Genomic DNA, 26411 nt, shown 5'->3' with positions numbered 1-26411 from the left:
AACATGCGGGGACGGTTTAGTGAAAATGCGGTGAGATACCAATTACCTAGACATGTCGAGGCCAGCAAACGATAATAAATACGATACACAGCGTCGTACCAGTAAATATCGGGGCACCGACGGAAAAACACGACTGTCTAGTGACTTGTCCTCAAATCTATTGTCCAATGAACTATTCAATGAACTACCGTAAACGGGCGTGAACTTTAATTGACGATGTCACGCGAACGATCTTCGCAGTGGCATGAAGTGCCAATTAGGTTTTCCCTACCGTTTACATTCCATTTGTTGAAGTGGTCCTTTTTATTATTTTGCTGGTATAATTTGAGTCGAGAACACGCCCCTGGCGACTGACAGGCGCTGATAATTGCAGGTTGGCCTAATTAAAGAGAAACACAACGAGTTAACTACAACAAAAACATTAGTCTGATTTAAGATTCTGACTACTTTGACAAATCTTGTCCATAAAGGCCTAGTAAGAATCTTTCAGCAATTCATGTGGGATACCAAGCAAACATTTCGTGCGGTTTTATTGTTAAACACTTGTATTGAAGCTGATTACTGCGTAGCATGTGCACTCATTACGTCATTATAATTATTCCATTTTCAGAAAGTATTGCTTAGATAATCTGTCGCCGTACGAAGGGAGGGGGGCAGTAACTTGGGTATAACAGCGTGCAGGATGCTTTCTCCGTTGAATGGGCCAGCCTCGTGAGTGCATTGTCATTACGTGCACGCATTCGTCTTTTGGCTTACACTGCAAAACGATTAACTTCAAAAAGCAATCCATACCCCTAAACACTGCCCTCTAGTGGTGACTGGTGATAATGGATGCATACAATCTCTGTGCTCTGGTGTGAAGCTTCCCATTATTCCATGTCCCTGAACACTGCCCTCTATTGGTGATAATTGGATGTATACAATCTCTGTTCTCGGGTGTGAAGCTATTTCCCATTAGTTTGCGCTAGCCTATATCGAGGGGTTCTTGGGCTCAAGGGCCCCCCTCCCCTTGTGCCCCGCCCACACCCAATTAGGAAAGGCGAACATGAGATTTGCATTTTTAAGGACCTCTAAGTTCCCCTCCCCTTCGAATTTTGACCCCCGTTACAGCCACTGGGGCTGGATGAAAGCACTGTGCGAAATGTTAGCACCGAAGCGCACAGACAATAGTGCTTTAGAGATGTCCCGTTCTGATTAGAGTTGCCGTAAAGTAAGCGTTCGTTGGATAATGGGCCAGACCAGTGGGACAATTGGTTTTTCAAGTATTCGGTAACACAATCCTCCCTCATTTTCCTTGTCCGTTTCTTAAATCTTATTTCGACTTCAATATTTCTTTTAAACTTCACGAATTAGATAGTTTGGAAGGCCGAGATGACAAGCGCAGTCAGGCGGTAATGACACTGATTTGGAGGGTGGGGATTTGGTCTAGTTTTTCAAAAGTTAGTGCTACTTCTTCATTTTTAGAGGCTGTTAAATTTTATTCTAGTCAAACCAGAAAAGTGTTGTTTTCATTATATATTACTATATTAACACATCTGCTGTACATGTCCACCTGTCATCGTTCGGCAAGACCCTAATCCCTCATTCCAAGACACTATTATTTCTGAAACACTCCACTCTCACACAGATTGCTTTGCTACTTAATTTAATGAAGTCGTTCAGTAAATGTGTAATTTGAAAAGTTGAAATAAAAGTTAGAGATAACCTGAAGCAATGAAAGAATTACGGTAGTAAGATACAAGTCTACATTGATGTATCTGTCTGTAAATAGAAATCATTGCACATTGTCTTAAGATTTTACTTTTAAAGATCAACTTTGTAGAGTAAAACCCGATCTATTCTAGGTCTTTAAAACAAAAATAGATTACAATGAACGTTTTGTTGAAGTATAACAAGTTCGTGATCGTATAAGTAAGCGACTGTATCACAGCTGATTTTGTAATAGTATCTTGCTAAAAGTGACTAATCGACAGATTCATTACAAAAGGTCTACCTGCCGGTAACTATTCGGACCGAAGTTTAACGCCGAAACTTTACTAACCGATATGCGTACTTTATGACGAAGGTTTACTTATTAAGCCAAAATAATTGTAATATTTGCAGCTAGGGCTCTGCCATTTTCTTCCTTTCGTGTATTGGACAAAATGCTTATGAATAACTTTATGTAAAACCGCAGTTGCAGCGGGTCGTCGAACTAGCTATTGCTCCTAAAGTTTCTTAAAATGGTTCAAACAGTCTTCAAACTGAAGTTGATTTCACAGAGTAATTACGCCTCTCTTATATTGAAATCTATACGTGAACAAATTAAACAAGAAGAAAAAAATAAAAGCCGTCTGTCCTCGTGGAGAAATTGCAGTGTGATTTTTGACGCTTTCCCCAAAAGTCTTCATAGCAGTTTCATAGTATTTGAGGAATATTATTTGTAAAAGGCACTTACAAAATGGATCCGGAGGTGCGTGCTCGAACCAGCAAGCAACGTCCCTGCCATTACGTTTACATCATGCGTTTAATACTCAGGAACTTGTCTGTTATTTTTGCCGGTGTTTTTTTCCCCTTCAAAATCTATCATGATCATGGTTTGTAATGTTTGAATATGTAGTTAATTTGAATCAAATATTGAGTATCAGAAACAATTTGTCACACACGCTGGACAAACGGCTTAAAAATAATCACCCCAAAATACCACCTTTAAACCTGAGGAGAAAAAACAGCAAAGTTCCTTCAAGACGAAAGAATACACCAAATCAAGATAAAAAGAACGACTTCGCTACTAATTCTACGTTAACTTAGCCGGGCACCATGCCCGTTCAGGCCGTGTATCTTGCCGTGTTCTCAAGCAATATTCCACGATTTCCTCCCAGTAGCATCCCTCGTGGCAACATTACTCATGGATGTTGTTGGCCTTTACGCCTTGCCAGCGGGACGTGGCCTGAAGGAAGTGGCATCATCCTCAGCCTGAAACTCATCTGTAAAAAATACAATATAAATTTTGTTTCAATCGTAGATTCTTATGAATAATGTAGGCCTACACGTACTTTTTGACTGGACTCAGAACCAAACTTGTGATATACTCATGTACTCTGACTCGTAATGACCTGACTATACAACACATCTTTCAAAAGAAGGATCTAGACATAAGCTCGGCCTATCATTCGAACAAAATACCTGATTTGTGTTCATCTCGCTTGTGGTAGGGGTGTATGTGGAAGCCCCACTGGATGCGGTCCTTCCTGTATACGAAACACAATCGGAGGTCTCAGTTACTAGCATGGACATAGGACATATCTACACCTACTGATGAAGGTATTTGGCTAAAAATAAAATGGGTCAGCGGAAAGGCCTTTAAAAAACTGCAAACATCTAATTCTCCGTTTAAATAAAACATGCGGATTGAAAATCACTTGGATTCAACAAATCGCATGTTTCCCCCCGTTTACCAAAGTATAACATGTCAACTTTTCAAAGGGAAATACGCCCAATTGGGCTACAAAACGTGCTTTAAACGAAATGGAGCATTTAGCAATAGGGTATAAACGTCCACGCAAACATTCCATAAAAACTTGACGTTTTTGTGTTCATCTTTCGAGACCATGCGAGAATGAATTTTGAGGGTCAACGTTTTGACTCTCAAAAACGAGCTGTCGGGTGCTAGTCGTGATTCCTGCCGCACATGTTCCACCGGTACATCGCTTTCTGCGGACGTGCGAAAACCAACATTTGTGTATTGGTGCACGTACGTGTACCTTACATTGAAGGACACGGCTAGAAAATACGGAAGTAATGCCCCTTTCAGTTAGCCAGCTAGCTATTTGATTTTACGCTCAATGGGCAAGTGATAGCGGAAACTATGTGCTGAGCATAATCGTGGTAAGCAGAGAAAATGCGTGCTTAGCAATATCAGGTAACCAACCAAAATGCCATGGAATTTATACTGCTTGTGACTGGTTGTAAACCGTTTTCTGCTTAGGAAGTAAATTGTCTAAGCATTATCTTCCGCTCAGCAAATCATAAAGATTAGGATTTCTTTTAATGTAACAAAAATATAATGAAATAATCTTACAGGCCTGGTGGGAATGCGTCCATGGTCTCTCCGTATTCCTTGCTGTCAATCGCTTGCATTAAAGCTTCCAATGACTTGGCGTCATCTGAATGTCAGAATGCAAACATCGAGAAAAAAATGGTCAGAAATACAAAGGATGTTACACTATATGAACCATGTGACCAGTTATACTAACGGTTATCTCAAACATTTAATCATCCTTTGCATGTTAGTTTGCTCATAATAAGCCTTTAAATGCCAAAAGTCCATTCTCAACATTTTCACTTCGTTACCACGGGACGTTTGACAAACTTCGTACAGCGCCTTTACATACACGGACTACATCATGTTAGTATGATAAGGGCCTTGAAACGAATTTAAAAATGACAGATATATGCATTCTTTCCTCTAAATTGTAGGCAAATGAGGAAATAGTTTGCAGTTTTTGTTTTTGTTTGTTTTGAAAGTAATCTGTAATGTTTCAATCGTTCTTATGAACAATTATTTATGTACATTTACTTTGTGACTGGACTCCGAACCAAACTGTGATTTACTCATGTACATGTACTCTGACTCGTAATGGACTTGACTAGAAACAACACTGGTTTCGAAATAAGGGTCTAGACATAAACAAGGTCTATCATTAAAACAAATTACCTGATTTCACGTTGCTTTCATCTCGTTTGTGAGGCAGGTGTAAGTGGACGTGGGGTAAACCCCAGGCGATGTGGGGCAGGTGTACGTGGACGTGCGGAAAGCCCCATTGGATGCGGTTCTTCCTGTATACGAAACACATGTGGAGGTCTCAGTTAATAGCAGTTATGGACATGTGGGACTAATCTGGGCCTACCGATGAAGGAATTTGGCTCCGCGAGAAGGCCTTTACATAAGATTGAAAATCATTCGGATTCAAAAAATGGCATGCTTCTCCCCGTTTGCCAAAGTATAAGCAAAATCTTAACTTTTTAAAGGGATATTACGCCCAATTGGGCTACAAAACGTGCTTTAAACGAAATGGAGCATTTAGCATTAGGATATATACGTCCACACAAACATCTTGTAAAAACTGGGCGTATTGTGGTTATCTTGCGAGACCCATGCGAGAATGAATTTTTGGGGTCAACATTTTGACTCTCAAAAACGAGCTGTGGTGCTAGTCTTGATACCTGCCGCACATGCTCCACCGTTTCATGGCATTCGACGGACGTGCGAAAAACAACATTAGTGTGTTGGTGCTGTGTGTATTAGGTGTCGCACGTACGTGTACCTTACACTGAAGGACACGGCTGGAAATACGTAAGTAATGCCCCTTTAAGTTAGCTAGCTAGCTATTTGATTTTACGATCAATGGGCAAGTGATAGCGGAAACTATGTGCTGAGCATAATCGTGGTAAGCAGAGAAACTACTTGCTTAGCAAAATTAGGTATTAACCAACCAAAATGCCATTGGATTTATACTGCTTGTGACTGGTTGCCAACTGTTTTCTGCTTAGTAAGTAAAGGCATTATTTTCCGCTCAGCAGATAATAAAGCTTATGATTTTAAATATATATCTATACCAATGATGAAATTAACTTACATGGTCGCTCCGTTTTCATTGCTGTTAATCGCTTGCATTAAGGCTTCCAATTCCTTGCTGTCATCTGTATGTCAGAATGCAAACATCGAAAAAAGAAAAAATGTCGCAACTACAAAAGGATTTTACAATGGGCGTCACGAAGGGGGCAAGGGGGCGCTTTCCACCCCGGAAAAAAGTGACACTCTGTTTATTTCAGTCCTTGCTATTTACGTTTGCTGCATGTTGAACCTCAGAAGTGTCTCCAATTCCTAATTATAAGATAAGAGAGGCACATATACGATGCATATTCATCTTCCTCCCACCGATTCGATGCTGCAAAATTTCGGCCGGCGGTGCCTGTGTTACAGCATCAACATTGAAAGGGGGCGGTTCATTGATAAATGCATCTGTGTCTACGAAGAACGAACGTAAGTACATGAAATGTTAGCAGGTAAATACTTTGCAGTTTTTGGTTTTGTTTGTTTTGAAAGTAATCTGTAATATTTCAATCGTTCTTATGAACAATTATTTATGTACATTTACTTTGTGACTGGACTCCGAACCAAACTTGTGATTTACTCATGTAGGCCTACTCTGACTCTTAATGGACTCGACCAGAAACAACACTGGTTTCGAAATAAGGGTCTAGACATAAACAAGGTCTATCATTAAAACAAATTACCTGATTTCACGTTGCTTTCATCTCGTTTGTGAGGCAGGTGTAAGTGGACGTGTGGTAAACCCCAGGCGATGTGGGGCAGGTGTACGTGGACGTGCGGAAAGCCCCATTGGATGCGGTTCTTCCTGTATACGAAACACATGTGGAGGTCTCAGTTAATAGCAGTTATGGACACGTGGGACTAATCTAGGCCTACCGATGAAGGAATTTGGCTCCGCGAGAAGGCCTTTACATAAGATTGAAAATCATTCGGATTCAAAAACTGGCATGCTTCTCCCCGGTTGCCAAAGTAAAAGTAAAATCTTAACTTTTTAAAGGGATATTACGCCCAATTGGGCTACAAAACGTGCTTTAAACGAAATTTGAGCATTTAGCATTAGGATATATACGTCCACACAAACATCTTGTAAAAACTGGGAGTATTCTGGTAATCTTGCGAGACCCATGCGAGAATGAATTTTTGGGGTCAACATTTTGACTCTCAAAAACGAGCTGTGGTGCTAGTCTTGATACCTGCCGCACATGCTGCACCGTTTCATGGCATTCGACGGACGTGCGAAAAACAACATTTGTGTGTTGGTGCTGTGTGTATTACGTGTCGCACGTATCGTGTACCTTACACTGAAAGACACGGCTGGAAATACGTAAGTAATGCCCCTTTAAGTTTGCTAGCTAGCTATTTGATTTTACGCTCAATGGGCAAGTGATAGCGGAAACCATGTGCTGAGCATAATCGTGGTAAGCAGAGAAACTACTTGCTTAGCAACATTAGGTATTAAGCAACCAAAATGCCATTGGATTTATACTGCTTGTGACTGGTTGCCAACTGTTTTCTGCTAAGTAAGTAAAGGCATTATTTTCCGCTCAGCAGATAATAAAGCTTATGATTTTAAATATATATCTATACCAATGATGAAATTAACTTACAGGGTCGCTCTGTTTTCATTGCTGTTAATCGCTTGCATTAAGGCTTCCAATTCCTTGCTGTCATCTGTATGTCAGAATGCAAACATCAAAAAAAGAAAAAATGTCACAACTACAAAAGGATGTTACCATGGGCGTCACGAGGGGGGCAAGGGGGCGCTAATTTTTTCCACCCCTGGAAAAAAAGGTGACACTGTTTATTTCAGTCCTTGCTATTTACATTTGCTGCATGTTGAACGTCAGAAGTGTCTCCAATTCCTAATTATAAGATAAGAGTGGCACATATACGATGCATATTCATCTCCCTCCCACCGATTCGATGCTGCAAATTTCGGCCGGCGGTGCTGTGTTACAGCATCAACATTGAAAGGGGCGGTTCATTGATAAATGCATCTTTGTCTACGAAGTACGAACGTAAGTACATGAAATGTTAGCAGGTATCAAAACGTTGTTTCAAATTTCAAAGGATCCGACGATCGTAATGATGGTGATGGAATTGGTCCATGATGTGTTCAACCTATCGCGCGCTATAACCAATCTGATAGCGATGACTGATCATGGGTGCTGTTAATATTTCATTACAGACATCCTATTGAGTCGGTCAGTCAGTCAGTTAATTAGTCAGTCAGTCAGGTACATACAGAGAAGACTCTAGGCTGGCCCCGGACAAAAAAAATCAATGCAATGTGAGAACTCAGAAACAGACACTGAAAATGATATAACCAACCTGCCAGAGCAACTGCAGCACAGGCTCCCAGCATAAGAACTATGAGGAGATTCATGATGATGACGACGAGGTAGCAAAGGCTTTGCAGAACTCCGAATCAACTGTAGCAATAACGGTGGTAGTGATGTAGCCTAGTGGTAGCGAACTAGGGCTAACTATCGGCCTTATATAGATTTCAGCCCCACAGGGAATCTGCAACCAAAAGAAAAAAAAGTTCTTGAGATTGTTTGCCGATCGGAAACATGTTTGTAGAGGTGATAGCAATTTCCCCTCAGAGCGGCAAAGGGAGTTTGCCTATTTTAGCCAACATGTTTGCTTTTGTCGAAAGTAAAAAGCTTCAATCTGAGATGAAACATAACAGTGGTAATTATTTTTCTTCATTTCCGTCGTTTACCTATTCATCGTGCTTGTTTGTTCTAACGTAGATCAAAATTGATATCATCAAACAACTCGATCCATCAAAATTATATGTACTTCGTACCTTAATAATCAGAATTCTTCTAAACACATAATTAATATTTACATTATGTGGACACACTACTCCAACAAAAGTTTCTAGACTAAGTGTTGTCCGATTGTAATTGCATAGATTGTGCTGGTATTCTGGACTAGCATTTTGTCTAAGTTTTTACCTTTATCATCTATATTTTGGTCCTGCACTTGTCCTTAAATTTCCTTGTCAACCTAACCATACCCTATCCCCTCCCTTCCTGGCCTCTTCATTTCATTTACCCCGTTTTTTCCCTCAAACTAATTGTTTTATTCTCATATTTCTTGGTCTATAAGAGTTCTTGAAGTGCTACATTCCGCCAACCGATTGTTCCCTGTCACCCCAACCCCACGGAGTCTATAGTCCAATTAGTAGTGGCACCAGACTACAATTGGGGGGGGGGGGAATAGAAGCAAGGAATTATTATATACTCTGATGATATCCAAAATCTAAGGGGAAATTAAAGGAAGAGCCCAATAACTAAATGGCGACTAAAAAAAAGCCCCCATGCTGCGGTTTGATACATCTTCTCATGTCTTATTCCTGAAAACGACTTCACTTCTAAGTTGCTTATTTCCGGACCATCTTGTTGTACACCATTCTGCGGTTTGATACATTTTCTCATTCATACGTACGACTACACTTCTAAGTTGTTGTTGAGGCTTATTTCCGGACCAATTATGACAATGGCTACGTGGGGGTGTACACGTGCTTAATTTAAGTTACTTACTTTCCCCTTAGATTTAAGATATCGTCAGATTATATTTTGACTGCCCCCCCCAAAATATTTCCTTGTCCCCAATTGACCCTCCCCCATTTTGTGAGTCTGGTGCTGCCACTGATTGGACTATAGACTCTGTGGCGGCGGGAGGGGGGGGGGTGATAGGGAACAATCGGATGGCGGAATGTACATTACATTTACATTGACATTACTCTTACATTTGGATAAGGAATTGCGAGAATATAAGACAATTAGTTTGAGGACAAAACGGGGTAACGGGGAACCTAAAGATGTGATGACAATGGGCTGAATATTTGGGTCATGGTGCAGTGGTGATGAAATATTAAAAAGTGAAAGGAAGCGGTGAGGAAGGGTGGAGTAGGGCATGGTTGGGTTAAAAAGGAAAATTTAAGGACAAGAGCAGTACCAGGAATGGAGGATGTAGGTGAAAGAAAGAAAGGCAGGGCTACTCCAAAATACCAGCACATTCTATCCAATTACAATCGGACGGCTCTACAAACGTTTCTTGAAGTAGTGTGTCCACATAACGTAAATATTAATCACGTGTTTAAAAAAATTCTGATTATTAAGGTGAGAAGTGTATTTACTTTGTGAGTTTAATGGATTGAGTTGTTTGATTATATCAATTTTGATCTACGTCAGAACAACAAGGGTGATCGACGACGGAAATATAGAAAAATAATTACCAATTACCATTGCCCCCCCCCCCGCCAATTGTAGTCTGGTGCCGCTACTAATTGGACTATAGACTCCGTGGGGTTGGGGTGACAGGGAACAATCGGTTGGCGGAATGTGGCACTTCAAGAACTCTTATAGACCAAGAAATATGAGAATAAAACAATTAGTTTGAGGGAAAAAACGGGGTAAATGAAATGAAGAGGCCAGGAAGGGAGGGGATAGGGTATGGTTAGGTTGACAAGGAAATGTAAGGACAAGTGCAGGGCCAAAATATAGATGATAAAGGTAAAAACTTAGACAAAATGCTAGTCCAGAATACCAGCACAATCTATGCAATTACAATCGGACAACACTTAGTCTAGAAACTTTTGTTGGAGTAGTGTGTCCACATAATGTAAATATTAATTATGTGTTTAGAAGAATTCTGATTATTAAGGTAAGAAGTACATATAATTTGTAAGTTTGATGGATCGAGTTGTTTGATGATATCAATTTTGATCTACGTTAGAACAAACAAGCACGATGAATAAACGACGGAAATGAAGAAAAATAATTACCACTGTTATGTTTCATCTCAGATTGAAACTTTTTTAATTTCGACAAAAGCAAACATGTTGGCTAAAATAGGCAAACTCCCTTTGCCGCTCTGAGGGGAAATTGCTATCACCTCTACAAACATGTTTCCGATCGGCAAACAATCTCAAGTACTTTTTTTCCTTTTAATTGCAGATTCCCTGTGGGGCTGAAATCTATATAAGGCCGATAGTTAGCCCTAGTTCGCTACCACTAGGCTACATCACTACCACCGTTATTGCTACAGTTGATTCGGAGTTCTGCAAAGCTTTTGCTACCTCGTCGTCATCATCATGAATCTCCTCATAGTTCTTATGCTGGGAGCCTGTGCTGCAGTTGCTCTGGCAGGTTGGTTATATCATTTTCAGTTTCTGTTTCTGAGTTCTCACATTGCATTGATTTTTTTTGTCCGGGGCCAGCCTAGAGTCTTCTCTGTATGTACCTGACTGACTGACCGACTCAATAGGATGTCTGTAATAAAATATTAACAGCACCCATGATCAGTCATCGCTATCTGATTGGTTATAGCGCAAGATAGGTTAAACACATCATGGACCAATTCCATCACCATCATTACGATCATCGGATCCTTTGAAATTTGAAACAACGTTTTGATACCTGCTAACATTTCATGTACTTACGTTCGTACTTAGTAGACACAGATGCATTTATCCCCTTCGTGACGCCCATGGTAACATCCTTTTGTAGTTGTGACAATTTTTCTTTTTTTGATGTTTGCATTCTGACATACAGATGACAGCAAGGAATTGGAAGCCTTAATGCAAGCGATTAACAGCAATGAAAACGGAGCGACCCTGTACGTTCATTTCATCATTGGTATAGATATATATTTAAGATCATCAGCTTTATTATCTACTGAGCGGAAAATAATGCCTTTACTTACTTAGCAGAAAACAGTTGGCAACCAGTCACAAGCAGTATAAATCCAATGGCATTTTGGTTGCTTAATACCTAATTTTGCTAAGCAAGTAGTTTCTCTGCTTACCACGATTATGCTCAGCACATAGTTTCCGCTATCACTTGCCCATTGAGCGTAAAATCAAATAGCTAGCTAGCTAACCTAAAGGGGCATTACTTACGTATTTCCAGCCGTGTCCTTCAGTGTAAGGTACACGTACGTGCGACACCTAATACACACAGCACCAACACACAAATGTTGTTTTTCGCACGTCCGTCGAATGCCATGAAACGGTGGAGCATGTGCGGCAGGTATCAATACTAGCACCACCGCTCGAGAGTCAAAATGTTGACCCCCAAAATTCATTCTCGCATGGGTCTCGTAAGATTACCAGAATACGCCCAGTTTTTACAAGATGTTTGTGTGGACGTATATATCCTAATGCTAAATGCTCCATTTCGTTTTGTAGCCCAATTGGGCGTAATATGCCTTTAAAAAGTTACGATTTTGCTTATACTTTGGCAAACGGGGAGAAGCATGCCATTTTTTGAATCCGAATGAGTTTCAATCTTATGTAAAGGCTTTCTCGCGGAGCCAAATTCCTTCATCGGTAGGCCCAGATTAGTCCCACAGTCATGTCCTTAACTGCTATTAACTGAGACCTCCACATGTGTTTCGTATACAGGAAGAACCGCATCCAATGGGGCTTTCCGCACGTCCACGTACACCTGCCCCACATCGCCTGGGGCCACGTCCACTTACACCTGCCTCACAAACGAGATGAAAGCAACGTGAAATCAGGTAATTTGTTTTAATGATAGACCATGTTTATGTCTAGATCCTTATTTCGAAACCAGTGTTGTTTCTAGTCAAGTCCATTACGAGTCAGAGTACATGTACATGAGTAAATCACAAGTTTGGTTCGGAGTCCAGTCACAAAGTAAATGTACATAAATAATTGTTCATAAGAACGATTGAAACATTACAGATTACTTTCAATACAAACAAAAACAAAAACTGCAAAGTATTTTCTCATTTTCCTACAATTTAGAGGAAAGAATACTTGCATATATCTGTCATTTTTAAATTCGTTTCAAGGCCCTTATCATACTGACATGATGTAGTCCGTGTATGTAAAGGCGCTATACGAAGTTTGTCAAACGTCCCGTGGTAACGAAGTGAAAATGTTGAGAATGGACTTTTGGCATTTAAAGGCTTATTATGAGCAAACTAACATGCAAAGGATGATTAAATGTTTGGGATAACCGTTAGTATAACTGGTCACATGGTTCATATAGTGTAACATCCTTTGTATTTGTGACCATTTTTTTCTCGATGTTTGCATTCTGACATTCAGATGACGCCAAGTCATTGGAAGCTTTAATGCAAGCGATTGACAGCAAGGAATACGGAGAGACCATGGATGCATTCCCACCAGGCCTGTAAGATTATTTCATTATAATTATTGTACATCAAAAAAAATCCATCCTTTATGATTTGCTGAGCGGAAGATAATGCTTAGCAAATTTACTTCCTAAGCAGAAAACGGTTGACAACCAGTCACAAGCAGTATAAATCCCATGGCATTTTGGTTGGTTACCTGATATTGCTAAGCACGCATTTTCTCTGCTTACCACGATTATGCTCAGCACATAGTTTCCACTATCACTTGCCCATTGAGCATAAATTAAGTAGCTCGCTGGCTAACTTAAAGGGGCATTACTTACGTATTTTCTAGCCGTGTCCTTCAATGTATTCACGTACGTGCACCAATACACAAATGTTGGTTTTTCGCACGTCCGCAGAAAGCGATGTACCGGTGGAACATGTGCGGCAGGAATCACGACTAGCACCCGACAGCTCGTTTTTGAGAGTCAAAACGTTGACCCTCAAAATTCATTCTCGCATGGTCTCGAAAGATGAACACAAAAACGTCAAGTTTTTATGGAATGTTTTTGTGGACGTTTATACCCTATTGCTAAATGCTCTTTCCAATTAACATCATTTCGCTTAAACACGTTTTGAAGCCCTCTTGGGCGCAATGTCCCTTTCAAAAGTTAACATGTTATACTTTGGTAAACGGGGAAAAACATGCGATTTGTTGAATCCAAGTGATTTTTAATCCGCATGTTTTATTTAAACGTAGAATTAGATGTTTGAAGTTTTTTAAAGGCCTTTCCGCTGACCCATTTTATTTTTAGCCAAATGCCTTCATCAGTAGGTGTAGATAGGTCCTATGTCCACATGGGCGTCGCGAGGGGGGGGGCAAGGGGGGGCACTTGCCCCCCCCCCTGGAAAAGCGAAAAAAAAAAAAAAAAAAAAAGGAAGAAAAAAAAGGAAAAAAAAAAAAAAAAAAAAGGCGCGAAGACAAAGTGGTGTAAATTTAATGAGTTGGGGGGGGGGCAAAATGTCCCTGCCCCCCTCTAAAACCGATAAATCGAGAATGTGTTGAGAAATACAAGCATTTTTTGGCAAAATCTTTTTTTGCCCCCCTCTAGAAAAAATCCTGGCGACGCCCATGTATGTCCATGCTAGTAACTGAGACCTCCGATTGTGTTTCGTATACAGGAAGAACCGCATCCAATGGGGCTTGCCGCACATCCACATACACCCCTACCACAAGCGAGATGAACACAAATCAGGTATTTTGTTCGAATGATAGGTCGAGCTTATGTCTAGATCCTTCTTTCGAAAGATGTGTTGTATAGTCAAGTCCATTACAAGTCAGAGTTCATGAGTAAATCACAAGTTTGGTTCTGAGTCGAGTCAAAAAGTACGTGTACATTGTTCCTAAGAATCTACGATTGAAACAAAATTGATATTGTATTTTTTACAGATGAGTTTCAGGCTGAGGATGATGCCACTTCCTTCAGGCCACGTCCCGCTGGCAAGGCGTAAAGGCCAACAACATCCATGAGTAATGTTGCCACGAGGGATGCTACTGGGAGGAAATCGTGGAATATCGCTAGAGAACACGGCAAGATACACGACCTGAACGGGCATGGTGCCCGGCTTAGTTAACGTAGAATTAGTAGCGAAGTCGTTCCTTTTATCTTGAAATGATTTATTCTTTCGTCTTGAAGTAATTTTGCTGTTTTTCTCCTCAGGTTTAAAGGTGGTACTTTGGGGTGATTATTTTTAAGCCGTTTGTCCAGCGTGTGTGACAAATTGTTTCTGATACTCAATATTTGATTCAAATTAACTATATATTCAAACATTGCGAAACATGATGGTAGATTTTGAAGGGAAAAACACCGGCAAAAATAACAGACAAGTTCCTGAGTATTAAACGCATGACGTAAACGTAATGGCAGAATAAGAAGGAGGGACGTTGCTTGCTGGTTCGAGCACGTACCTCCATTTTGTAAGTGCCTTTTACAAATAATATTCCTCCAATACTATGAAACTGCTTTGAAGACTTTTGGGAAAAGCGTTCAAAACCACACTGCAATTTCTCCACGAGGACAGACGGCTTTTAATTTGTTCTTATTGTTTAATTTGTTCACGTATATATTTCAATATAACAGAGTAGTATTACTCTGTGAAATCAACTTCAGTTTGAAGACTGTTCGAACCATTTTAAGAAACTTTAGTAGCAAAAGCTAGTTCGACGACCCGCTGCAACTGCGGTTTTACATAAAGTTATTCATAAGCATTTTGTCCAATACACGAAAGGAAGAAAATGGCAGAGCCCTAGCTGCAAATATTACAATTAATTTTGGCTTAAGTAGACCTTCGTCATAAAGTACCCATATCGGTTGGTAATGTTTTGGCGTTATAACAAACTTCGGTCCGAATAGTTACCGGCAGGTAGACCTTTTGTAATGAATCTGTCGATTAGTCACTTTTAGCAAGATTCTTTTACAAAATCAGCTGTGATTCAGTCGCTTACTTATACGATCACGAACTTGTTTTACTTCAACAAAACTTTCAATGTAATCTATTTTTGTTTTAAAGACCTAGAATAGATCGGGTTTTACTCTACAAAGTTGATCTTTAAAAGTAAAATCTTAAGACAATGTGCAATGATTTCTATTTACAGACAGATACATCAATGTAGACTCGTACCTAACTACCGTAATTCTTTCATTGCTTCAGGTTATCTCTAACTTTTATTTCAACTTTTCAAATTACTCATTTACTGAACGACTTCATTAAATTAAGTAGCAAAGCAATCTGTGTGAGAGTGGAGTGTTTCAGATATAACAGTGTCTTGGCATGAGGGATTAGGGTCTTGCCGAACGATGACAAGTGAACATGTACAGCGGGTGCGCTAATGTAGAATGAAAAACAACACTTTTCTGGGCTGACTAAAATGAAAATATAACAGCTTGTAGATTGGGTGAAGAAGTAGCGGTACTGACTTGTGAGAAACCAGTCTCCCCCCCCCCCCCAATTAGTGTCATTAGGCCTACCGGCTTTGGGAGTGACTAATCGTCTCAAAACGCTTGTCATCTCGGCCTTCCAAACTATAAAGTGCATGATCGTCCGGTTTGAACAGCGCCACCATTAGAAGATGCAGGTACCAATAAGAACGACCTTGCATGCTACGCCTCTGTTAAAACATTATAGTCTGCAGCCCCAGTGGCATAACGGGGGTCCAATTTGAAGGGGAGGGGTGCTTAGGGGTCTTTATCTTAATGGAGGGGGTGGCACTCAGTGACTTTTTTTTAACTTCGCAAATCTCATTTTCACCTTTCCTAATTGGGTGTGGACGGGACACAAAGGGAGGGTGGCCCTTGAGCCCAAGAACCACTCGGTAGCTAGCACAAAATAATGGGAATTAGCTTCACACCCGAGAACAGAGATTGTACATCCATTATCAACGCTAGAGGGCAGTGTTCAGGGACATGGAATAACGGGAAGCTACACACCACCAGAGAACACAAATTGTATGTATCCATTATCACCACTAGAGGGCAGTGTTCAGGGATATGAATTGCTTTTTGAAGCTAATCATTTTTCGGTGTAAGCCAATGGATGAATCCAGGCACGTGATCACGGTCCTTGTCTGTTTCTATAATCTTCATCCCACATCATATTTGTTTTAAACTTCACGAATCATATATTTTGTAAGGCCGAGATGGGAAGCGTATTGAGACGGCAGTAGTTGTCACTCCCTAGAGACGGTAATGACACTGATCGGGGGGGGGGGGGGGACTTGGTCTACTTTTTCACAAGTTAGTGCTACTTCTTTACGCAATCTAGGGTCTGTTAGATTTGAATTTAGTGAACCCATGCAGAGAAGTGTTTTTTCGTTTTTCATTCTACATCAGCGCATCTGCTTATGTCCCGCTCTGATTAGAGTTGCCGTGAAGTACGGTATTAGATTGGAGCAGACCAGTGGGACAATAAGCCTCTGTACTAATGACGTCTCACTTTGTTTATGTGTGTGCTTTCCTATGGAGCCAGTGGGGGCCCACGGTCCACTAAAAACCATAGGAGAGCACACACGTTAAAAAAGTGTGACGTCATTAGTACAGAGGCTAATTGGTTTTCAAGTATTCAGTAACATAATCCTCCCCCCCAAAAAAAATTCCATCTTGTAATAATCCTCCCTCATTTCCTCATGGAAGGCCGAAATGGGAAGCGCATTGAGACGGAAGTAGTAGTTACTCATCATCAGTCTGATCACCAGACCAAAAGAATCTGACTACTTTGACAACTCTTGTCCATTTAGTCAGAATCGTTTCGCAATTCATGTGGGATACCTGGCAAAATATCGTGCGGTTTTATTATTTAACACTTGTATTATAGCTGATTACTGCGCATGTGCACTCTTTACGTTATTCTTTTTTAGCAGCTTCATTTGGATCCCCAGAATTGTTGATTGCAAGAAGCAAAACAACAGCAGCATAATTTGAGAGAGGGGGTGGTTTCCTCCATGCGTCAATCGCTTCTAAAAAGTTGGAGGGGGGACATACCTCGATCGTAACTCATGCGAGTGCGTAGCGCGAAGCCCTAACGGCGTAGGGTTCGGGGCCAGCTTAAGGGCACTGAAAAATTGTGGATTCTAGACGCTCTGTGTTGCAATCTAAGGCAATTTCTGACCACTTTAGGCAATTTGTTTTAGCAAAAGATTATCATTTAAACATCATTTTCGAGTTTGGAGTCATTGAATCAGCTGTTCTGAGCTGTAGAATATATATCAGGCTACAATTTTTATTCAGTGACGAAAAAAAGTGTGGGGGGGGGGACAAACGATATGATAAAATCATGATATTCAGCTAAGAAAACAAAAAAATGGGGAAAAAGGAGGCGTCTGTAAATTGGGCTGAACCTTAGACAGCGAAGGGCTGCCTATAACGTGGGGTCTTGAACAAGTTCAAAGAAATCCCCCAAAATAAGAGATTATGGTTGTTCATGATAATTATGTCTACGTCAAATTGTTTTTTTTACAGGGTAAATTTATCAGATAAGTCCCTAGCCTTGGTCAATGCTCTCGTCGTTATTCGTCCCGTACGTGGTCAATCGTCGGCATATATCCTCACGCGCTATGCACATGCATGTAAAAATACAGCGCGAACAGCGACCTCACGCGGCCACTATTTTTATGCAAATCAGTTGGAGACGATGTCGAGCCTTGGTTCAATCGTCCATGTGAATTTTTGGGGGTGGTGCTCATTATGTTAATAGCCTTAGCTGACCTTAAATGTCGTTTTCTTATTGGTCGATCGTTGCGTGGAAACTTGCATAGTGAAACGTGGCACCGTACATAATCCATACACGAACACATTGTGTGTCTCTGCACACGGCACCAATACACAAAAACTGTGGTTCCTGTCACGTCCGCAAAAGGCGGAATAGCTGCAAATAATTTGATGACGTCCGGATTTACCAAGGTGTGATTGGACACTCCACATATTAGCCCTGCCTACATTATCTGTATTCGCATACGAGGTCGTGCGCTGGAAATCTAGCGCAAAGTAAAGAAAAACATAAGCTTTGGCCGACGATTGAACCAAGGCTCGACATCGTCTCCAACTGATTTGCATAAAAATAGTGGCCGCGTGAGGTCGCTGTTCGCGCTGTATTTTTACATGCATGTGCATAGCGCGTGAGGATATATGCTGACGATTGACCGCGTACGGGACGAATAACGACGAGAGCATTGACCAAGGCTAATAAGTCCCCCACGTTAGGCAACCCTTCGCCTAATTCGCCCAAAGGCCTAGTGTTTGAATTTTTGGCTTTTTCGCAAAGTTGTAGAAAAGCCTGTATTTTTTTCAACATTTTCCCGGCCTTCACCTTGGGCCTTCATCTTGCTGGAGTGCAGCAGAGGATGCAATAAGGCAACAGCAAGACTCCAAGTGGAGTGAATTGAATGCAGTTGAGTCATTGTGCGGTCCCGACAAGCAGCCTTGCTATTGAAGTGTATTTGTCCATGGGCAAGACACTTTATATCAATATCTGCCTCCCACCAACCCAGTAGCAAATAGATACTCGTACAGGCAGAGATGATCATTGTGTTTGAATTGTCTGTTTACAATGAAAATGTTGGTAAAACTGTTAAGCCTAAGACACACATTCACGGTTTTGGGCTACGGATTTTTACGGTTTGAAATTCGTGATAAACCGTGGGAGTACCATATTTATCCATAGTACATCCGTGGTTATCCGTCATCTTCCTTTGGTATTCGTGGAGGGGCTACGGAAGTTTTAAACTGTTCATAACGTCTATGGTGACCCGTCATGAAAATTAATCCGTAGTGCAACCGTGGGACATCCGTAGGACAACTGTATTTATTCGTAGAGTTATTCGTGGCTATTCGTGCATATTCTTGAAGATTCGTAGCTCATTCGTGATAGAAATATCTACGAATTCGGTACGAATGTCCTACAGATATGCCCGGATGTGCTAGGGTTCTGCTAAGGTTGTATACTACGAATATATCCACGTTTCATTCATAGGAGAACCTTGATCATCCGTGGCCCAATCGCAGACAACCGTGGCGTTAACGTCATTATTCTTATAGTAATACCGTCGATATTCTTCACCATTCCGTCCATATTCTTGACAAAACGTGGTGTATTCGTAGAGAAACCGTAGGACAGTCGTGGCCATCCGTCCTGAAACCGTAGTGCATCCTTAGAAAGTCGATTTCTCCACGAATCTCGACGGCTCATTGTGATCGATTGATTCTTGGTAAACCGTGGATATTCGTAGCTCCAACCGTGAATGTGTGACTTGGGCTTTACATAAGTTCGGGGTTCGACTTTAGCGGTGGCCCGCAAGCCTAAGTAGCCCGGCTGGCGAGGGCTATGGCAAAGATGAAAGGACCGGAAGAAATAAAGCATTCAATTCAGAAAATAAACCTGTATCAATTTGTGTCTAATTTTATTATTTGTTTAGGGTAAACAAAATGATGTTTATTAAAAACACCCACACGATTGCCTCAGGATACATGTTTTGCATGTATGTACATTCCTGTTTTTAAGACACTCTACAAAAGAAAAACATGCGGGTTTGCGAAAATTAAGAGTCTGCTTCAGAAGCCCGGCTAGAAGAAATGTTAAACTATAGGGCGAATTTATTTTTGAAGAAAATCGTTTCGTTTTTACTGTACCTTATAATGTCTCGACAATGGAAAAAAAAATAATGGGATAAGGAAAAACAAAAAGTTATGTGGTGTTGACCAAGCATTCAGGGGTCGCGATTGGTTACCGACTCCCATATAGGGCTCTTCCTGGGTCTCGGATTCCCTGGCCCACCACACCTCCTTCCCTGTCCATCCATGTAACCCCGGAGGGCCAAGCACCGTTAAGGGAGGAAACGAGGCGACACCCTATGCCTTGCTGCCGAGACAGCAAAAGAGCCCCGTACCTATGAGTAGATGCATAACCTGGACTTCGCAGACAGTCCCAGCCGGCTACTTAACTGATTGAGCTAAGGTCGGTTGGTATTTGACGACGGGAAATTAAGACTCTTGAGTAAATGACTGAGCGCGTGTATTGAAAACCAAAAAACTCACCGCGCTCCGTATCGAACCCCAGACCCCGCGGTCTGTGGACGATGACCCTAACCACTAGGCTAATTGTAATCACAGTTTTCGAACCAGTGATTCTTAATAATATGTAGTCGGAAACACTTGGCGGATTGTCAGCTCAATTTGCGCTTTGGATTCTAAACTTCTAAACTGCTGTCATAACAAACGATTTAAATGACGTGTAAACGAACCTGTTTCATTTACGCACTTTTGCTGAATTTTTTGTATTCGTATGTGTACGGTACATTCGCCGTATTTTGTTTCCTGCAATGTATCGGTCTATTTCCAATACCTGATACTCTTCAATCCTTAATTTCTTTTTTAGGAATTTCAATATGCACCACTCTACTCGGCAAACTACATGTATTAATTTTCCATACGCCATTAACTACTTCTTTTGTTTCAAAACCTATTAACGATAAGGAAACCAAGTTATAGTACTCTCCACTGATTCCTGAAGAAGTTCTGCAAGTTTACAAAATATATTTTGCTGAATGTTAACTTTGTTGATACATAAAATAATGAAACTATAGTTATTTATTCCTCACATTCCTATTTTGGCTTATACAATTATTGATATGTACCCTTGTTTATCTTTGCATGTACATTTTTTTCTCTGAACACAGCATTAACATTTTGCTTGATTGTCACTTGGTTTCTGAACATTAGGCCTATGGTGTTATAGGGCCCATGCTTATACACGAGCTGTGTTTTCTTATGGATTCCTCTACTGTTTTCACTCCTTTGTTGGATGTGCACTATACATTATGTATTACAACACACTGATTTGTGAACACTGGAAATAAATGAACTGAACTGAAATGACTTATAGCGAAACGTTTGAACAGGTAAGTCCATGTTGCAGTATCCACTGACTACTCGATGTCCTCTCCTCTTTCCTTTCACTTTGACCTCGTGTATGCCTTAAGAATTTTAAGCTAACACTTGTTAGAAAGGTTCGATTTTCACTATCGTTTTTTTCAATCACGAATTGCAAAATTATCTTGTTGAAGGCATTTCGAAAGCGGCGGGCCCGGCTCACCGTGCGAGTGCCCGTATTATAACATAGTCGAGGGCGCGACGGCAGCTGACTGGTATGAGCATGTATGGAGCATATTATGTTGTTGCGATGTGTCGTCTATTCCTAGTATGTTTATTTCATTGGTTTCATCGTGGAAGAGTTGCTTTCAAGATACGGTCTTTGTTTCACTACGAGTGTAGCGCACTGTTCGTATCGTACGAGTCCTCCGTTACCAAGGGCGGATCCAGGGGGGGGGGAAAGGGGGCCATGCCCCCCCCCCCCCCAAAACGAAACCAATTTTTTTTTTTTTTAAGTGACATCGCAATAAAGGCAGGCAATGAGTACACCACCATCTTTTCCTCAAAAAAACATTGGTTAAAGTGGATCTAGAATCCAAAAAAATTTCGGGACCCTTAAGCGGGCCCCGAACCCCACGCCATAATTTTTTTGACCCACTTTTTTGGGGGAACAAATTTTTTTTTGGCCCCCCCCCAAAAATTGTGTTCTGGATCCGCCCTTGTCCGTTACGTAACTTTTTTTGTTCAATGTGAATGGGAAGCCTTCGCCTGTTCAACTTCTCCGCTTTTGTTCCAATATCGTGATACAAGAGCGAATGGGGCATATACCGGCTTGTATCAACCTGCGCTTGGGCGGTGTAGGCCTGTTGCATGGAAAGAAAGATACATGTACATGTATACGGTATCGAAACTCAGTGTGTCTGCATGTCGCCCAAAACACCTTTTAGACATAATGACGTCACGTTTTGTTTACATTTGCTTTACTATGAAGAGCCAAAGCTGAATCAGATGTAGGATATGAATCTGATGAAATTAATATTACAGCACAAAATTAAAGCAATTCGAATGTTTATTTGACGCTCCCTATCAATGGTATTATTTTAGGGTGTCTTAAAAACGCATATTGCAAGTCAGATGGGAGCAGCTAAAAAAACGTCATTTACGACGTGTTTGGACAATGTTATCAGCACTCTGTAAAATACATGTTTTTTATTTTACTTTTACTAAAATGTCCGTCTGAAAAAAGTTTCTACTTAAATGTCAAAATAAAACACTCATAAACATCGCACGTGTAGTAATAGTAATTCCTACGTGACGTTCTCATATTCCCTTACTCGTTTTGATATTCGATAAAATTGTTTAGCTTTGTTATGAAATAATTATTATATTGAATTGAATTCCCTCACTCCTCATTCATTATACACTTGCAAATAGATTTAACCAAATCTTTTGGAGGAAAAGATGGTGGTGTACGCATGCAGTGCCTGCCTTTATTGCGACGCCATGGCCCCCGTTGCCCCCCCCCCCCCGGATTCACCCTTGCCAACCTATATCATGCCTTAATGCAAAAGTGAAGAACGAACTCTTCTACTGCGAGAAAACTTAGCGATTTCATTGTTGTTGGGGAGGGGATTGATTAAAAGCCGAAAATATCACAGGTTCAATTGTTAAAGACGCGTCCCCTCGCTGCGTTTCACCTCGAACATTGACCGTCCAATTGCTATTTTCCTAGAATCCAACGACGTTCTGAATTATTTCTTCGAATTATTGGCTGTCAGATATTATTCAGCTCTCGCAGGGTGGGTTCATTTGTGTGCAAAATGAAAACTCCTTTTTTTTTCAGAGTGTAGCAGACGCCCAAAATTGGAATAAAAGTAAATTTTCTCTTTAAACAAAAGATGCACATCGAAAACTAGTCAGTCTAGAAGAAAAGGTATGTAAACAGCACGGGGTGTCATCTTTAATGTCGCTTCCCCCACAAACCGTGCACACCCGCGGGGGTTGTCTGCGGAATACGAAAAGGTCTGCAAAGTGTCTGTCCGAAGAAATTTCGAAAGCCGCACCGGCGGGCGGCGGGCGGCGGGCGGCGGGCGGCGGGCGGCGGGCGGCGGGCGGCGGGCGGCGGGCGGCGGGCGGCGGGCGGCGGACCGGTTCACTTCTCCGCTTTTGTTCCAACATCGCGATACAAAGAGCGAATAGAGCACACACCGCTTTATCCGATCAACCTGCATTGAGACGGTTTTCAGGTCTGTTGCATTGGAAGCGAGATACGTTATTGAACAGAAACGCCCCAGCAACTACACCTTTTCAAAGGCCCTTCTAAATTATCGAACGACCTACTGTTCAAAAACTGGGCAGGGATGTGATAGGTTCATATCTTTCGTAAGAGCTTACCATTACTGACATTTTTTAATACCAAAACATGGAAATAATAATCTATGGAGCATATTATGTTCCTGTTATGTTGGTCACAATGTGTCGACTATTGCTGGTACAGTTTGTTTTCAGACCGAGGGAGAGGTTTCGGTCTCACGCGAGCGACTCGTGAGCTTTGTTTCCGGCCGAGTACGATTGTTCACCTTTTCTTTGCAGTGGATCAAATAATTGGTTTCACTTTGAAAGAGTTGCTTTCAAGATACGGTTTTTGTTTCACGACTGGTGTAGTGCACTGTTCGTATTAGCCCTCCGTTACGTAACACAAAAAGTTACGTAACTATTTTGTTAAAAACGATACGTTATTGCAATGTGAATCGGAAGCCTTCGCCTGTTCAACTTCTCCGCCTCTGTTATATCGTGATACAAGAGCGAATGTGGCATATGTACCGGCTTGTATTAACCTGTGCTTGGGCGGTGTAGGCCTGTTGCATGGAAAGACAGATGCATGTTTAAGGTATTGAAACTCAGTGTCTACATGTCGCCCAAATGACTTATAATACATAATACATAAATGACTTATAATACATATTGAGATACGGTATTGAAACTATAGAAAAGAAACGCTCAAGCAAGTTCACTTTTTTTCCAAGCCCCTTCTAGGCCTAATTATCGAACAACCTACTGTATATAAACCATGGGCAGGGATGTAATAGGTTCATATCTTCCGCAAGAGCTTACGATTACTGACTTCTTTTTTATACCAAAACATGGATATGATGACCTGTTTTATTTCCCGAAACAAACATTCCCTGGTTTATCGCAGCTTTTTGTAAAACAGGAATCAATGACTTCGATCGCATAATTATAGCGAGTTGAAAAACTCAAGATTTATAAAGTGGAGGCCCAAATGCATGTAAAGTGGAATACATGCATTTGGGTTTTGCTGGAATTGTATTCAATGAGAAAAAATCGGTTACAAACTAATTGGCTCTGTCAAGATGCCACAGGTGAATAGGGACATAAATGTCACGGACATTCATGCGCAACGGCAGATCCGTGTGGGGGGGGGGGGGGGCGCAACGGGGGCCATGCCCCCCCCAAAAAAAATCAACCTTTTTTTTTGGTTTAAACTGACGTCGCAAAAAGGCAGCCACCTGCGTACATCATTAAAATTGCGCCACCATGCACCGATGCCATATTGCCCCCTTGCTTTTCATATCAAATTTGGGGCGGAACATTCAAGTAGACCGTTCCCACTTTATCGGGGAACAAACAAAAAGGTTTGGCCCACCCTAAAAAAAAAACCCACTGCGTCCTGGATTTGGCCTTATACATACGTGGGCGCGAGACCAGTACTGGGCTTAACGGTCGCGCGACATGCAACGAATTGTTAATTGCAAGAAGTGAAACAAAAGAAGAATGGTTTGAGAGAGGGGTGGTTCCTCCATCGAGAGTGAAGTTGAATAGGCAATTCGGCGTAACAATCAACGCGCTAGAAAATTACGTAACAGAGTGTGCTGTCAATAGTGTAACGCCCGATATTGGAAGAGAAAGTAAGGTGTGTTCGAATTCCTCGGTACTGTCAGTGATTGGAAAGAATTCGGGGTACATTGTCCAATGACGATTATTTATGGCGATACGCTCAGTCAGTTGAGGGCACTATTTAGGTTTAACGGTCAAGCCTACGCAGGTTTGGTTTGGGGGTTAAACGTACGAAAAGTAGTTCTCGCATAATTAGCTGTTTTGGGCGACGTAGTTCGCCAATCCTCTTAAGTATGTGTTTTCATATCAGAATTAAAGTTGGATGAAGGGGTTCTTTGCTGTTGTGATTAGAAAGAATGGTTTGTGATTACATCATTATTATACAAGTGTGCAATGACGATCAGTACGGTGTGATTTCTTTTAGTTGATTGAGGGCGCTATTCACGTTTAACGGTCAAGCTTACGCGCAGTTTGTTTTTGGAATTAAACGTACGAAAAGAAGTCCGCTCAGAATTTGCTGTTTTGGTAACGTAGTTCGTCGAAACAGCTCTTGTCAATTGTATGTGTTTCATATTAGGATTAGAAATAGGAATCGCTGCATTTCTTTGATTCTCATTTCGAGTGCTTAAAACCAGACCCGCCTGTGTCAAAAAATTACATTTTGAGAAAAACAAGCTTTTCTGTGATATCACAAGGCTCTGTGATATTTGAAGTTATTGAAAATGAATATCAATTGATACGCGAAGTTTACGGTATAACAACCAGCCTCAGGATGCATGTTTTAGGCTATACATGTATGCACATTTTTGTTTATAAGACACTGTGTAAAAAGAAAAACATGCTGGCTGGTGAAAATGAATAATGTGTTTCAGTAGCCCGGCTGGGATTGTTACTGAGGGCGAATTTATTTTTGAAGAAAACCTTTTCGTCATTACTGTATCTTATAAAGTATCGACAATGAAAAAATAATGGGATAAAGAAAAACAAAAAGTTATGTGGTGTTGACGAAGCATTCGGGGGTCGCGATTGGTTACCAACTCCCATATAGGGCTCTTCCTGGGTCTCGGATTCCCCGGCCCACCACACCTCCTTCCCTATCCATCCATGTAACCCCGGAGGGCCAAGCACCGTCAAGGGAGGAAACGAGGCGACACCCTATGCCTTGCTGCCGAGACAGCAAAAGAGCTCCGTACCTATGAGTAGATGCATAACCTGGACTTCGCAGACAGTCCCAGCCGGTGACTTAACTCATTGAGCTATAGGGATGGGTAACATGTTTACTTTGTTGAATTCACAAAGTAAATTTTCCTTTTTACGCATTTGTCCTTAACTTTCCTTGTCAACCTAACCATACCCTATCCCACCCTTCCTCGCCTCTTCCTTTCACTCTTTGATATTTCATCACCACTGCACCATGA

General features: G+C 41.2%; 2 protein-coding genes across 2 annotated transcripts; one reads left to right on the top strand and one right to left on the bottom strand.

The window, feature by feature from the left end:
* Window positions 1–1628: 1628 nt before the first annotated feature.
* On the bottom strand, window positions 1629–6815 carry LOC119734572. The gene is made up of 7 exons (XM_038208109.1): window positions 6790–6815; window positions 6280–6401; window positions 5619–5682; window positions 4697–4818; window positions 4061–4145; window positions 3166–3230; window positions 1629–2966 (listed from the first exon to the last, which is right to left on the bottom strand). Exons 1-7 carry the CDS (start codon window positions 6813–6815, stop codon window positions 2905–2907), a joined length of 546 nt encoding a protein of 181 aa, XP_038064037.1. The 3' UTR covers window positions 1629–2904.
* Window positions 6816–10572: 3757 nt separating this feature from the next.
* On the top strand, window positions 10573–15510 carry LOC119734204. The gene is made up of 6 exons (XM_038207562.1): window positions 10573–10758; window positions 11164–11227; window positions 12015–12130; window positions 12687–12771; window positions 13898–13971; window positions 14166–15510. The coding sequence occupies exons 1-6, from the start codon at window positions 10704–10706 to the stop codon at window positions 14225–14227; spliced, it is 456 nt and encodes a 151-aa protein (XP_038063490.1). The 5' UTR covers window positions 10573–10703; the 3' UTR covers window positions 14228–15510.
* Window positions 15511–26411: the final 10901 nt, after the last annotated feature.

The sequence above is a fragment of the Patiria miniata genome, unplaced genomic scaffold (genome assembly GCF_015706575.1).
Source record: "Patiria miniata isolate m_02_andy unplaced genomic scaffold, ASM1570657v1 HiC_scaffold_27, whole genome shotgun sequence".
Lineage (NCBI taxonomy): Eukaryota > Metazoa > Echinodermata > Asteroidea > Valvatida > Asterinidae > Patiria > Patiria miniata.
The sequence above is the reverse complement of the archived record's forward strand: the minus strand, read 5'-3'. Positions and strand labels throughout refer to the sequence as shown.